The sequence below is a fragment of the Bison bison genome, unplaced genomic scaffold, assembly GCF_000754665.1.
Source record: "Bison bison bison isolate TAMUID 2011002044 unplaced genomic scaffold, Bison_UMD1.0 scf7180017864519, whole genome shotgun sequence".
NCBI classification, from domain to species: Eukaryota; Metazoa; Chordata; class Mammalia; order Artiodactyla; family Bovidae; genus Bison; species Bison bison.
In genome coordinates, this window is record NW_011495072.1 from 6,774,168 (window position 1) to 6,786,455 (window position 12,288).

General features: G+C 46.4%; 2 protein-coding genes across 7 annotated transcripts in view; one reads left to right on the forward strand and one right to left on the reverse strand.

Moving 5' to 3' along the window:
• The window catches only part of DCLRE1B (DNA cross-link repair 1B), a 7,847-nt gene extending 6,854 nt beyond the window's left edge, over positions 1 to 993 (reverse strand). Inside the window, exon 1 of the mRNA XM_010830778.1 lies at positions 512 to 993. Within this exon, the coding sequence (XP_010829080.1) occupies positions 512 to 700 (189 nt within the window). The 5' untranslated portion in view covers positions 701 to 993. The remainder of the gene's footprint in view (positions 1 to 511) is intronic.
• Positions 994 to 1,033: 40 nt separating this feature from the next.
• On the forward strand, positions 1,034 to 12,288 carry AP4B1 (adaptor-related protein complex 4, beta 1 subunit). 6 transcript variants are annotated; one of them, XM_010830777.1, is made up of 11 exons: positions 1,034 to 1,075; positions 1,520 to 1,707; positions 3,359 to 3,583; positions 4,027 to 4,157; positions 4,685 to 4,832; positions 5,392 to 5,888; positions 7,232 to 7,315; positions 8,777 to 8,880; positions 9,640 to 9,847; positions 10,270 to 10,551; positions 10,797 to 12,288. In XM_010830777.1, exons 2-11 carry the CDS (start codon positions 1,595 to 1,597, stop codon positions 11,222 to 11,224), a joined length of 2,220 nt encoding a protein of 739 aa, XP_010829079.1. In that variant the 5' UTR covers positions 1,034 to 1,075; positions 1,520 to 1,594; the 3' UTR covers positions 11,225 to 12,288. The 6 variants fall into 6 exon arrangements, with proteins under 6 accessions (XP_010829079.1, XP_010829078.1, XP_010829076.1 ...); XM_010830776.1 differs by lacking the exon at positions 1,034 to 1,075 and adding an exon at positions 1,163 to 1,217; XM_010830774.1 differs by lacking the exon at positions 1,034 to 1,075 and adding an exon at positions 1,224 to 1,432.

Here is a 12,288-nt window from a genome sequence, read left to right on the forward strand (position 1 = left end):
TGGAGGGTGTTACCACGCCCTTCTCCACGGGATTTTCCCGACCCCGGGATCGGACCCAGGTCTCCCGAATTGCAGGCGGATTCTTTACCGTCTGAGCCACCAGGGAAGCCCTTAGGGGGTACCTGTGAAAAAAATTCCAGCCAGATTTCCAGGACCTGCACCAGCTGTGTCTACTGATTCAAATGCGGGAGGAGGGAGGCACTGGACAATCTATTTCCTCAGAACATTAGATGAATTCTTAGGAGCCAAGTTTGGAAAACACTGGCCTAGCTTACGTGAAGAAGTAGGAACAGTTTCCTTGAAAGGCCTAGAAGTCCTCCCCAGTTTTATCGCTGAAACATCCCAAGCCAGCCAGTTGGAAACCACTCTTGTTCTGGGTTTAATATATGCATTTCTGGGTTCCCCAAAACTGTCGCTTTTGTAAAAATCAGTTCTCCTGGCCACAACTCTATGACTCCAAGACTGACAGATCGGAAGGCCCCACCCAGAGGCCGACTCCAGCCCCCCATACCTGTAGGTGACGGTGCAAGAGGTAAGCCGTGATTGGGGAGCAGTAGAGGGGCCGGGTCCAGGTGCTAGTCAGACCCACCGTGTGGTCTGAGTGCATGTGGGTCAAGAAGAAGAGTCGGGCGGAGCCAGCCCGGCGCAGGCTCCAAAAATCCACAGCGATGGGCGTATGAGGGATCAAGACCCCGTTCATGGTGGCGGGGTTCGAGTCACCAGTGGGTTCTTCATGGGAACAGAGTTCCTGTGTGAGGCTCCTACTATGCCGCCCTGAAAAAAAACATGCTCGGGCATGAACAGGGCTAGAGACCGTAAGGAAAAGCCAGCCCAGTGAGGGAATGAATGGCCAGATTGGGCAGAAAGAAGGAAGTGACCTTGCTGGTAGGAGTTTGGGTGGAATCTCAAACCGCAGAAGGCGCCCAACCAAGCGCCACTCCCCCGAACGCGCAGGACCAGGGACTGAAGCCGGGCACTCAAAGCGCGCGCTGCTGGGCGGAGACAGGCCGAAGTAGCCAACTTCCGATTGCCCGCAGCAGCTCCACCAGAGGGAGCCGCGCGGCAGCGCCGGGAGGTGAGAGGTTGGGGGAAGGGCACCCAAAGGTCGGGATCCAGGCTGCTCTCGGCGCTCACTGGGAGAGGGTGATTGGCAGCTGCTCTACGCGGTCCCTCTAGAGGAGGCGGGACTTCCGCAGAGAGCTTGATTGGGCCTCAAGGTGACGGCAACCGCGTGGAGGCGCAAGAAAGGCTGGAACTGGAGAGGGAGGGGTTCACGGACAGTTGGCTGCCGGGCTGGAAATCAAGCCGAGGACCTAGAGGTTGGGGAGAGCTCTGTGGGCGGGGCGAACCAGCCTGCAGGTCCCGGGATAGAATCGCAGAGCCTCGGGTGGGCCTCTCCCGGAAGCGAGAGGGTTGAAGTTGAGTATGCTAGGTCCTGGTTGCGGGCCTTGGGGAAGACAAGGCTGGGGCAGAGATCGCGCCTGTTGTCCCTTCACTGACTGACATTTCCTTTACCCAGGTCCCCACATCAGGGCTAGAAGGAGCCCGAATTCCCTAGGGATCTGTGGAAACTGCCCCGTGACTGTTGGAGAAGATGCCGTATCTTGGCTCCGAGGACGTGGTGAAGGAGCTGAAGAAGGCTCTGTGTAATCCTCACATTCAGGCTGATAGGCTGCGCTATCGGAGTGTCATCCAGCGAGTGATTAGGTATCACCTAAAGCCCTATCCCCCATTGCCATCCCCAGCAGGCCTCTCTCCCCATGGCTGCGCAGAAAGAGTTAATGAACTTTCATACATGGCAGTTGTACGGTTTGGCCTTTCTGCTGCTCTGGAATGACATCTAAGTCTCCCTTGCGGGGCATATTTTTCTTCTTTTACTCAGCTGGGTGGTTTCATCCATATCTTGAACTTGTACTGCTGATCTATATCTAGTACAGACGTCCTTTTTTATCCTCAGACTCACACATCCTATTGCTTGCTTGGCATTTCTGCCTGGAGATGTCTTCAAAGACACGCAAAATAGCACCTGCATTCTTCCCTCCAGCTTCCCAGACCTGCTCTTCAGCTTGTATTGTGTTGATAAATGTCACCACCCAGCTGACCAAGTGTGGGAGTCAGTCTTGATGACACCTGATCTTCACTGCTGAAGTCAGGTGGTATGGATTTATGGTTCTAAATATCCATCCTCTTTTTTAAAAATTGGCACTGCTGTTCTGGTTTCTTTATAAAAAGGAATTGCAGTAGTTTAAGAGTAGGTCAGGGCTTCCCTGCTGACTCAGTGGTAAAGAATCCACTGCCAACGCAAGAGACTCCAGTTCCATACCTGGGTCAGGAAGATCCCCTGGAGAAGGGAATGGCAACCGACTCCAGGATCCTTTCCTGGGAAATCCCATGGACAGAGGAGCCTGGCAGGCCACAGTCCATGGGGTTGCAAAAAGAGTCGGATGTGTCTTAGCAACTAAACTACAACAAAGTATCAGGTCATCTTGAGTGACTAAAACAACAGCAGAGTATTAGGTCATCTTGCTCCCATTTCAGTTAGAATGATTTTCCAATATATGAATTTGACAATATATCTCTTGCCTGTAGCAAACTTTGTATCACAAACTTTAGCATGCACAGAAGTTTTTAAGAATGCTTTTTAAAATTTTAATGCTTTTTAAGAAAATGTAAAGATTTCATTCAATCCAGTAATTCTGATTTCAGTAGGTGAGATGGAACCCAGGAATCTGCATTTTGAACAGACATCCCCTCAAATTCCTATAGAATAAAGTCCAAATTTCTTACCATAACATCCAAGGAACACCCTGTTAACTACCTTCAGACTGTCAAAAGAATATACCATTCTTGCTCATGTCCACAGTGTGTGTCATTACCTATCTACTACACTTGTCTGGAGCTCCTGCTAATTTGGCTCAAGTATTACTTCTTGGCAGTGTTAGATACCCACTGCACCTTATCTGTTATTTCTGTTGTAATACTTATCAGTCATTCTGTAATTAGAGGTGTCCTTGTCTGCCTGCTTGGTAGATTTGAGTTCCTTCAGATCCGAGAACATGCCTTCCTCAGATTATGTCCCCAGAACACATCCCTGGAATGTAAAAGCTGAATGCCATTGCAATGTATCAGTACTAGGAATTCTGTAAGTGTTTGTTGAATGAATAGAAGAACGTTTATTGCAGGCCGTGTTAAGTTTTTATGTGATATGATAGAAAAGGCAGACCTGGTTGCTTCCCTCTAAAAGGTCACAACCTAGTTAGCTATCCAGGACATGTATAAGTAAAAGGCTTTCTGTAGGTTGGTGGTGGGGGGTTGGGGATTATAAATTTTACTTTTCCCTGCTGTGTGTTGGTTTCAGGCACATGACTCAAGGGGTGGACATGTCTGGTGTTTTCATGGAAATGGTGAAAGCTAGTGCCACTGTAGATATTGTTCAGAAGAAGTTAGTTTATCTCTACATGTGTACCTACGCTCCTCTGAAACCAGATCTGGCTCTCCTGGCCATCAATACACTGTGCAAAGACTGTTCGGACCCCAACCCAATGGTACGAGGGCTGGCATTACGGAGCATGTGTAGCCTCAGGTGAGCACACTCTTCCCTTCCTGCATCCCAGTGGCTGAAGAGTTCATGTGGTCACAGGCAGATTTTTAATGATGACAATTTATTTGAGCTTCTTAATACTGGGGAAAACATGGTTGTAACCGGAACTCAGGTTGTCAGCCATTACTTTGGTTTAAAAAACTACATAGATGATTTTATTAAGGGATTTTTTCTACCTTACTCTCAGTGAGATGGTTAAAGATTTCTAAATGTGTGTGTATTTTAACTTGCCTTTGCAGCATTATTCCACATGAAAAGTCAAGTGATGCTTTTTAAGTTTGGCAGCAGCTTTCTTGAGTTTGTTGAGAAGAGTCTGACCAATGCATATTCAAACATCTACTAAACCCTCTGTTAAGTGAATAGGGGCTAAATTATGTCAACACTAGTACTTTAGGATCTGGCTGACTCCAGAATGTGTTGCTTAGGATGCCTGGTGTGCAGGAATATATCCAACAGCCAATCCTCAATGGTCTGCGGGATAAGGCTTCATATGTCAGGAGGGTAGCAGTCCTTGGCTGTGCCAAGATGCATAATCTTCATGGAGACTCTGAAGTGGGTAAGTTTCAATGTAATCTATCATCCTCAGTATTTATTTGTGCTTCCATTATATGACTTTGTAAAACATTATGTCGTTTTGGTAGAAAATAATAATGTGGTTCTACTGGATGTCCCTTTTTTAAAATTTCATTTTATTTCTTAAATTTATTTTTATTTGGAGGATAATTGCTTTACATGTTGTGTTGGTTTCTGCCATAGAACAACATGAATCATCCAGAAATATACATATATCCTCTCCCTCTTGAACTTCCCTTCCACCCTAGGTGTCTCTTTTAAGTAGGATGCAAGGCTTGGTATTTTCTGAGATTAAAGAAGTCCTTTCTTTGGGGTTCAGGTGAAATTCTTCGCATCAACTACTTAGGATAGTCTGGACATGGCAATTTTTAGCCTTGTATGTTGTTACTGCCTTTGTTACTTTTGTGTAATAGCAGAGAAGTTCAGTTTTGTCTGCCTGGAACTATTATTCTGGCTCTATCCCCATGACTCTGAAGCTTCTGTTTATATGAAATCTTTGTTCTTTTGTAGATGGTGCCCTGGTAAATGAATTATATAGTTTGCTGCGCGACCAGGATCCAATTGTGGTTGTGAACTGCCTGAGGTCTCTAGAGGAAATTCTGAAACAGGAAGGAGGTGTTGTGATCAATAAGCCCATCGCCCACCATCTCTTAAATCGGTTTGGATGCCTCTGTTCTCTTTTTATCATGATCAGATCTGCATCTCTGCATCATAGTGGGATCTTGTTGATGTATTGAATGAAGGAGAGGTTCTTGAACAATTTCTGTAGAGCAGTAAAAAAAAGTTAACTGTAACCATTAACCACCTCATGTTTCATTGTAAGTTTTGTGTTTTTTGGTCTTAGTTTCTTTTGATAATATAGAGAGATGGCAGAAAGATCCTTCGGGGATAGGTTCTGTCCCTGCAGTCATTATGTCCCCCAAACTAAGCCATTCACACATACTATCTTACAGTATAGAGAGTCTGGGTCTAGGGTATAGCAATCATGTCTTTGGCCCTAGATGAGTATGCATTTGTACTGTGAACTCATCTTGTTATTTAAAGACTTTGTATAAACTTTAAGTAATATGTAAAAAGAATAATTTGATTATGGTACAACCTATTTTTAAGAATTCCCCCCTTATTGTGATGAGCAGATGACTAGTGACAGAGCAGTCGCATGGAGGTGGTCCTAATTTTGTTGCTAACATAGCCCATTTGTTTTCTTTTTTGGATAGAATGTCAAAACTGGACCAGTGGGGCCAGGCTGAAGTCTTGAACTTTCTGCTCCGCTACCAACCCCGAAGTGAGGAGGAGCTGTTTGACATTCTCAATCTGTTGGACAGTTTTCTCAAGAGCAGCAGCCCAGGCGTGGTGATGGGAGCCACCAAACTCTTTCTGATCTTGGCCAAAAAATTCCCCCACGTGCAGACCGATGTGCTCATGCAAGTCAAGGGCCCTCTGCTGGCTGCCTGTTCTTCAGAGAGCCGAGAGCTCTGCTTTGCTGCCCTCTGCCATGTGCGCCAGATCCTGCACAGCTTGCCAGGTCACTTCAGCAGCCACTACAAGAAGTTTTTCTGCTCCTATTCGGAGCCGCACTACATCAAGCTCCAGAAGGTGGAGGTGCTGTGTGAGCTGGTGAACGATGAGAATGTGCAGCAGGTGCTGGAGGAGCTTCGAGGGTACTGCACCGACGTGTCTGCCGACTTCGCGCAGGCCGCCATCCTCGCCATTGGTAGGTGTCTGCTGCTTTTCCTTCGTGAGAGCCTACACCAAACAGCTAGAGAGCTGGGGAACCACAGCGAGCAAAAGGGAATGAGTCTTGCTTCAAGGGAAAGTATCTAGCACCAAAAACTTGGGTCAGTGACTACGAATAAGTGGAGGAGGAAGGCTCTTTTGGTCAACACCAGTGTTGCCATGTCTTTCTAGGATACAGACTACAGGTGATTCAAACTATCACATGATTAATTCACTGATTTTAAAAAACATTTATTTATTTTGGGTTGCACTGGGTCTTAGCTGCTGTTCTGAGGCTTTCTCTAGTTGAGGAGAGCGGGGACTACTCTTTGTCGTGGTACACGGGCTTCTCATTGTGTGGCTTCTCTTTTTGTGGAGCATGGACTCTAGGTGCACCGACTTCCCTAGCTGTAGCTCTTGGGCTCTGGTGCGCTGGCTGGGTAGTTGAGGCTCCTGGGCTTAGCTGCCCCACGGCAAGTGGGATCTTCCTGGAACGGGGATCGAACCCGTGTCCCCCTGCATCGGCAGGCAGATTCCCATCCACTGTTGGACCATCCGGGAAGTCCAACACAATTTATATTGCCTTTTGTTGTACCTTACCGAAAATGTGTTTCTGTGTATCATCTTCCCACAGTCTTGTGAGATAGTCAAGAAAAGTGGACAAGTGGTTATTAACTTGGTTTTCAAGATGAAGCAACTCGGGCACAAAGAGGTTCTTAAATTGCCCAAAGTTTATATAGTTCCTGAACTGGGACTGAAACCCAGCTTTCCTGACTCAAAGTCCTGTGTCAATTCAACAATCATTTATTGAGCTTCTACTCTGGGCTACTCCGTATTATGCTGAGTAGACCAACATGGAGTAAAACCTAAGGCCTACAGACCTTTTCACACTACCGTGTCGGGAATTTAAAGAGCTAGAGTGAGCCACAGCATGAAAGTAGCTGGGGAGCTCAGTTTCGGAGGACTTCAAGGGAAGGAGGAGAAGGAACTCTCCTATGTAGAATAAAGTATGGCTATTTTTAGGGGCAGAGAAAAGGAAACAAAGAGGGAAGTAGAAATCCTGCCATCCGGAGGCTGCGGTCAAGTGTCCCAGCAGGAATACTCCTGTGTACGTGGGCTGCAACAAACTGGCTGCCACATAAATACCCTGAAAGTTTTCAACCTTGTTCAATGGGGAATTCATTTTTACCTAAGTTCTCTTAAACTCTTATTTCATCAAGCAAGGTGTGATATTTTTTTTAGGTGTTTCCTGTGCTCTTTGTTTTTGGTTGATAGGAAATTGTTTTAGAATGAGGTGGTAATATTTGATTTAACACTTTTTCTGCTTTCCTTCCTCTGTAGGTGGCATCGCCAGGACCTACACAGATCAGTGTATGCAGATTCTAACAGAGTTGCTGGGGCTTCGACAAGAGCACATTACCACGGGTAATAGCTACCATTCTAGGATTTTTTTGTGTGTTTCGGAGGGGAACCAATTTCCTGGCCTGTGATGGTTTCTCAGAACATGTTTGTTGCTGAATATGAGAGATTTAAGTTTTTCTTTATGTCATCATCTGTTGCCATCAGAGGAGCATATAGACCTAACAGGGCAGGGAGTCTTCAGGTTGCCGTGAGTCTTCAAGGCTGTTGTATAGCTAATGAAGGGTGCTAGGATGACCTTCGGAGAAGGCAATGGCAACGCACTCCAGTACTCTTGCCTGGAAAATCCCATGGATGGAGGAGCCTGGTAGGCTGCAGTCCATGGGGTCGCTAAGGGTCGGGCATGACTGAGCGACTTTACTTTCACTTTTCACTTTCATGCTTGGAGAAGGAAATGGCAACCCACTCCAGTGTTCTTGCCTGGAGAATCCCAGGGACAGAGGAGCCTAATGGGCTGCCGTCTATGGGGTCGCACAGAGTCGGACACGACTGAAGTGACTTAGCAGCAGCAGCAGGATGACCTTGCTTGTCATTTCCCCACCTTTGTCCCTCTTTTTGCTTTACAACAGCAACTGTAAGCAGTGGCTGCCAGGCCTGGGACTAGAATGACGCAAACAAGGTGCCAAGGATACAGACATTTAAAGAGGAGCTCACTATTATATAGACCATGGATAAACAACAAGGTCCTGCTGTACAGCACAGGGGTCTGTATGCAGCGTCCTGTGATGAGCCAGAACGGAGGCCTTCCCTGGCGGCCTAGTGTTTAAGAACTCACCTGCCAATGCAGGGGACACGGGTTTAGTCCCTGGTGTGAGGAGATTCCACATGCAGCGGGGCAGCTAAGCCAGCGCGTCACAGCTACTGAAGCCCGTGCGCCTAGAGCCTATGCCCTGCGACAAGAAAAGCCACAGCAATGAGAAGCCCATGCACAGCAACGGGAGAGTAGCCCCCACTTACCACAACTAGAAAAAAGCCTGCACAGCAACGAAGACCCAGCACAGCTAAAACAAAAAGCCTTACGAGAAGAGAATATATATATATGTGTATATGTAATGTATATAGAGAGTCACTCAGTCTCAGGTTCATGCAGGGGCTACCTCTGTGTGTCCTCTTGTGTTTTACAACCCGGCACCTTGCTCGCTTCACCATAGCCCCAGCCCAAGTGTCTCCATTTATACTTCAGAGCATCATTCAACAGCAGCACTTCCCCACATTTGTATATGGCTTTCCAGTTTACCAAGTGCCTTTACATACATTAATTCTTGTATCCTCATGGCAATCAGAGAAGAGCAACATTCATTTAAGAAATTGTTGCCCATGCCAGACATTTCTCAGGTGATCACTGACCACCCCCTTCAACACCCATTTTGCAGACATTCCCGCAGCCTGACTGTGTGACTTTTCTTAAGATTCCTTCCCACACGGAGGCTCTAACCCTGTGCTCTTGTGTTCTGAGCTGTGCTGCAGTGGTGGTGCAGACTTTCCGAGACCTGGCATGGTTGTGTCCTCAGTGTACGGAAGCTGTGTGTCAGGCCCTGCCCGGCTGTGAGGAGAACATTCAAGACAGTGAGGTAGACTACGATTCTCCTTTACTTCCGGATAAAGGGGAAGTGCTTGGGACCTGCTGTGAAATGGAATCTAATTATTCTTTCTATCCAGTGTCTGAAGTGGGAATTCTTAGAATCGATTGCCACCTCAGATTCTGTTTTGGGTGTAGGCGGGATATAAATTATGAAAACATTAGGATTTAACTATGGTTTCCTTACAAATATTTTGATACCATTATTCTCATGTAACATATTCATTATTTTGAACGAGAGATTTAGACCATAGGGTTTTCAGCTGGCATGAAAAGCAGAGTCATTTGTGGACTTTCTACATATGTTTAGGCTTCGTCCCAGATCTACTCAGATATTCAGAAGTGGGAACCCTGGACACATAGTTTCAAGGAGCCTTGCAGGCGATTCTGATGTGCACTCTAGGTTAATCACCACTTTAATGGAGTAACTTAGGGAAATCTTCCAGTAACTTCCACTGAAGCATGAAACCCCAAACTGGGGCCAAAGCCCCAAAACTGAGGAATCTTTACTGCTTAAACAACATAGGCGTGAGAGTCATAAGTCTCCTTTTTTGTGGTATAATTTCATTCCTGTTTGTTGTAGAGAGTTTAGTAGGGGGTAGATCAATAAATGCAAGTTGAAGCAAATAAAATATACTTTTTCTGCTAACTCTAAGGGAAAAGCAAAACCTGCTGCTGTCTGCCGTCTGCTCTCGCCTGGGTTTTGGACAGCCAAATGTTAAGCATCTGTTCTTACTCCCTAATTCCCTAGGGGAAGCAGGCACTTATCTGGTTACTCGGTGTCCATGGGAAGAGAATCCCCAATGCTCCTTATGTGTTGGAAGACTTCATAGAGAATGTGAAGTCAGAGACGTTCCCAGCTGTCAAAATGGAGCTGCTCACAGCTGTGCTGCGCCTCTTCTTCTCTCGCCCGGCTGAATGCCAGGACATGCTAGGCCGCTTGTTACACTACTGCATAGGTAGGCTCTTCAGAGGGAATGGTACTTGCTGTGGCCAGCTGTGTATACCTCCTGGTGGCTCAGATGATAAAGAACCTGCCTGCAATGCAGGAGACCCGGGATTGATCCCTGGGTTGGAAAGATCCCCCAGAGAAGGGAATGGCAACTCACTCCAGTATTCTTGCCTGGAGAATCCCATGGACAGAGGAGCCTCGTGGACTACAGTCCATGTGATCACCAAGAGTCAGACACAGCTGAACGACTAACACTTTCATGGTCGGTCGTAGAGGTTCTCACAGCTTTCATTGTTCGATGAGCCGTGTCTGGGACCCAAGGAGAAAATGTCAACATTTTCTAGGGTTTCCTCCCTCCTATTCTGGTGGGCACAGGGATAGAAAGAATGTTTTTGTTTTTAATTAACTCAATCTGTTATCTTACCTCAGAGGAAGAAAAGGACATGGCAGTACGAGATCGAGGTCTCTTCTATTATCGCCTCCTCTTAGCTGGCATCAGTGAAGCAAAGCAGATCCTGTGTAGCCCTAAATCTGACCCTTCCCTCAGACTTTTGGAGGATCAGGCAGAAAGACCTGTGAACAGCTGGGCCTTGGACTTCAACACTCTGGTGCCAGTATACGGCAAAGCCCGCTGGGCAACCCTATCTAAATGCCAGGGAGTAGAACATCATGGCCCAGAGCTTCCTAACACTGCAGCCTTTCCCACATCAGGTAAAAATCATTCTTATTTTCTATCTTGTTGTGAAAAATCTTTATAGTAGAGAGTAAAGTAACCCAGCTAAACTTCAGATTGTTGCTTGAATTTTGTCTTTGTGAACAAGAAAATTTGCCATTGGTTATTTAAGCCATTTCTCCAAAGATAAAAATCACATTGTGTACTTTTGGAAATCTAGATTTAAAAATGTAGTTTCAGCAGACTGAGAGCATCTCTTAAATAAGCTTTCTGACTCTTGTAGGACCCCTGATTCCCGAAGAGAACAAGGAGAGGGTTCAGGAACTCCCTGATTCCGGAGCCCTTATGCTCATCCCCAATCACCAGCTTACTGCTGAGTGTTTTGAGAAAACTTGGCTGAGCCTCAAAGTTGCTCATCAGCAGGTGTTCCCGTGGCAGGGAGCAGTCCATCCTGACACCCTGCAGATGGCGCTGCAAGTCGTGAACATCCAGACCATCGCGATGAGCCGGGCTGGGACTCAGCCATGGAAAGCCTACCTCAGTGCTCAGGACGACACTGGCTGTCTGTTCCTAACAGAACTGCTGCTGGAGCCTGCGAATTTGCAAATGCAGATCTCAGTGAAACAAAGCGAGGCAAGGACAGAGACACTGAAGAGTTTTATTTCTGTTTTAGAAACTGTGATCGGAACGATTGGAGACATAAAATCATAACGGCTTCTTGTCTGTCCTGAGTGAGATGAATAGCTGTCAGAGTTCCTTAGTTTTTCTTATTATCACTGCTTGTAAGTCCAGATAATATCAAATGCAAAGGAGAAGGGGAATCTGGGAGTGAGGATTCTTCCATTTTTGTCCAAAGAACATTGACATGTTTCTCTCATACCTATTGGTTAATGATCCCACGTTTCCAAGTGATGTTGTAAAGGTTAATGTTGTTGGGGAGAGGGTGAGGGTAGAATTTGTATTCTTTTCTAATTAGTTTAAGGGATTATTTTACTAATTAAAGATGTCTGATGTGTCTGGAAACTGACAGGACGTGAGCTTGTAAAGGTCATCTTTCTTCCCTGGATTACTACAGTCAATTCCTTACTGTTATATTTCTGCTGCTGCTGCTGCTAAGTAGCTTCAGTCGTGTCCAACTCTGTGTGACCCCAGAGATGGCAGCCCACCAGGCTCCCCAGTCCCTGGGATTCTCCAGGCAAGAACACTGGAGTGGCTTGCCATTTCCTTCTCCAGTGCATGAAAGTGAAAAGTGAAAAGCTCAGTCCTGTCCGACTCTTAGCGACCCCATGGACTGCAGCCTACCAGGCTCCTCCGTCCATGGGATTTTCCAGGCAAGAGTACTTGAGTGGGGTGCCATTGCCTTCTCCATAATATTTCTAATCATGCTTTTTAGGCCAGAGTTCAAAGCCCTAGCATGGTCTCCAAAGTTCCTCCTCTGTGCCATGTCTCAATGCTCACCAAAATACCCCGTGTTCTGGCAAAAGCAAAGCACTTGCAGTTCCCTGAATATACTCAGCTCTCTCTTATCTCTGTGCTTTTATTTCTTGCCTAGATTATTTCCTCACCCTCATATCTTTTTAAGTAACACTTAGTCTATCTTTTGGTGTTCAGTTCAGGTATGAGCTCTTTTAGGATGTTTTCTGTGACCCTCGCTGCCTTCCTTAGGGGTTTCATTCAAGCTGTGAAAGCAGTCAGTGCATATGTCTCGCAGTACTATTGAGGTGGCGCTAAAGGACCCACCTCCCAGTGCAGGAGATGTAAGAGGCGTGGGTTTG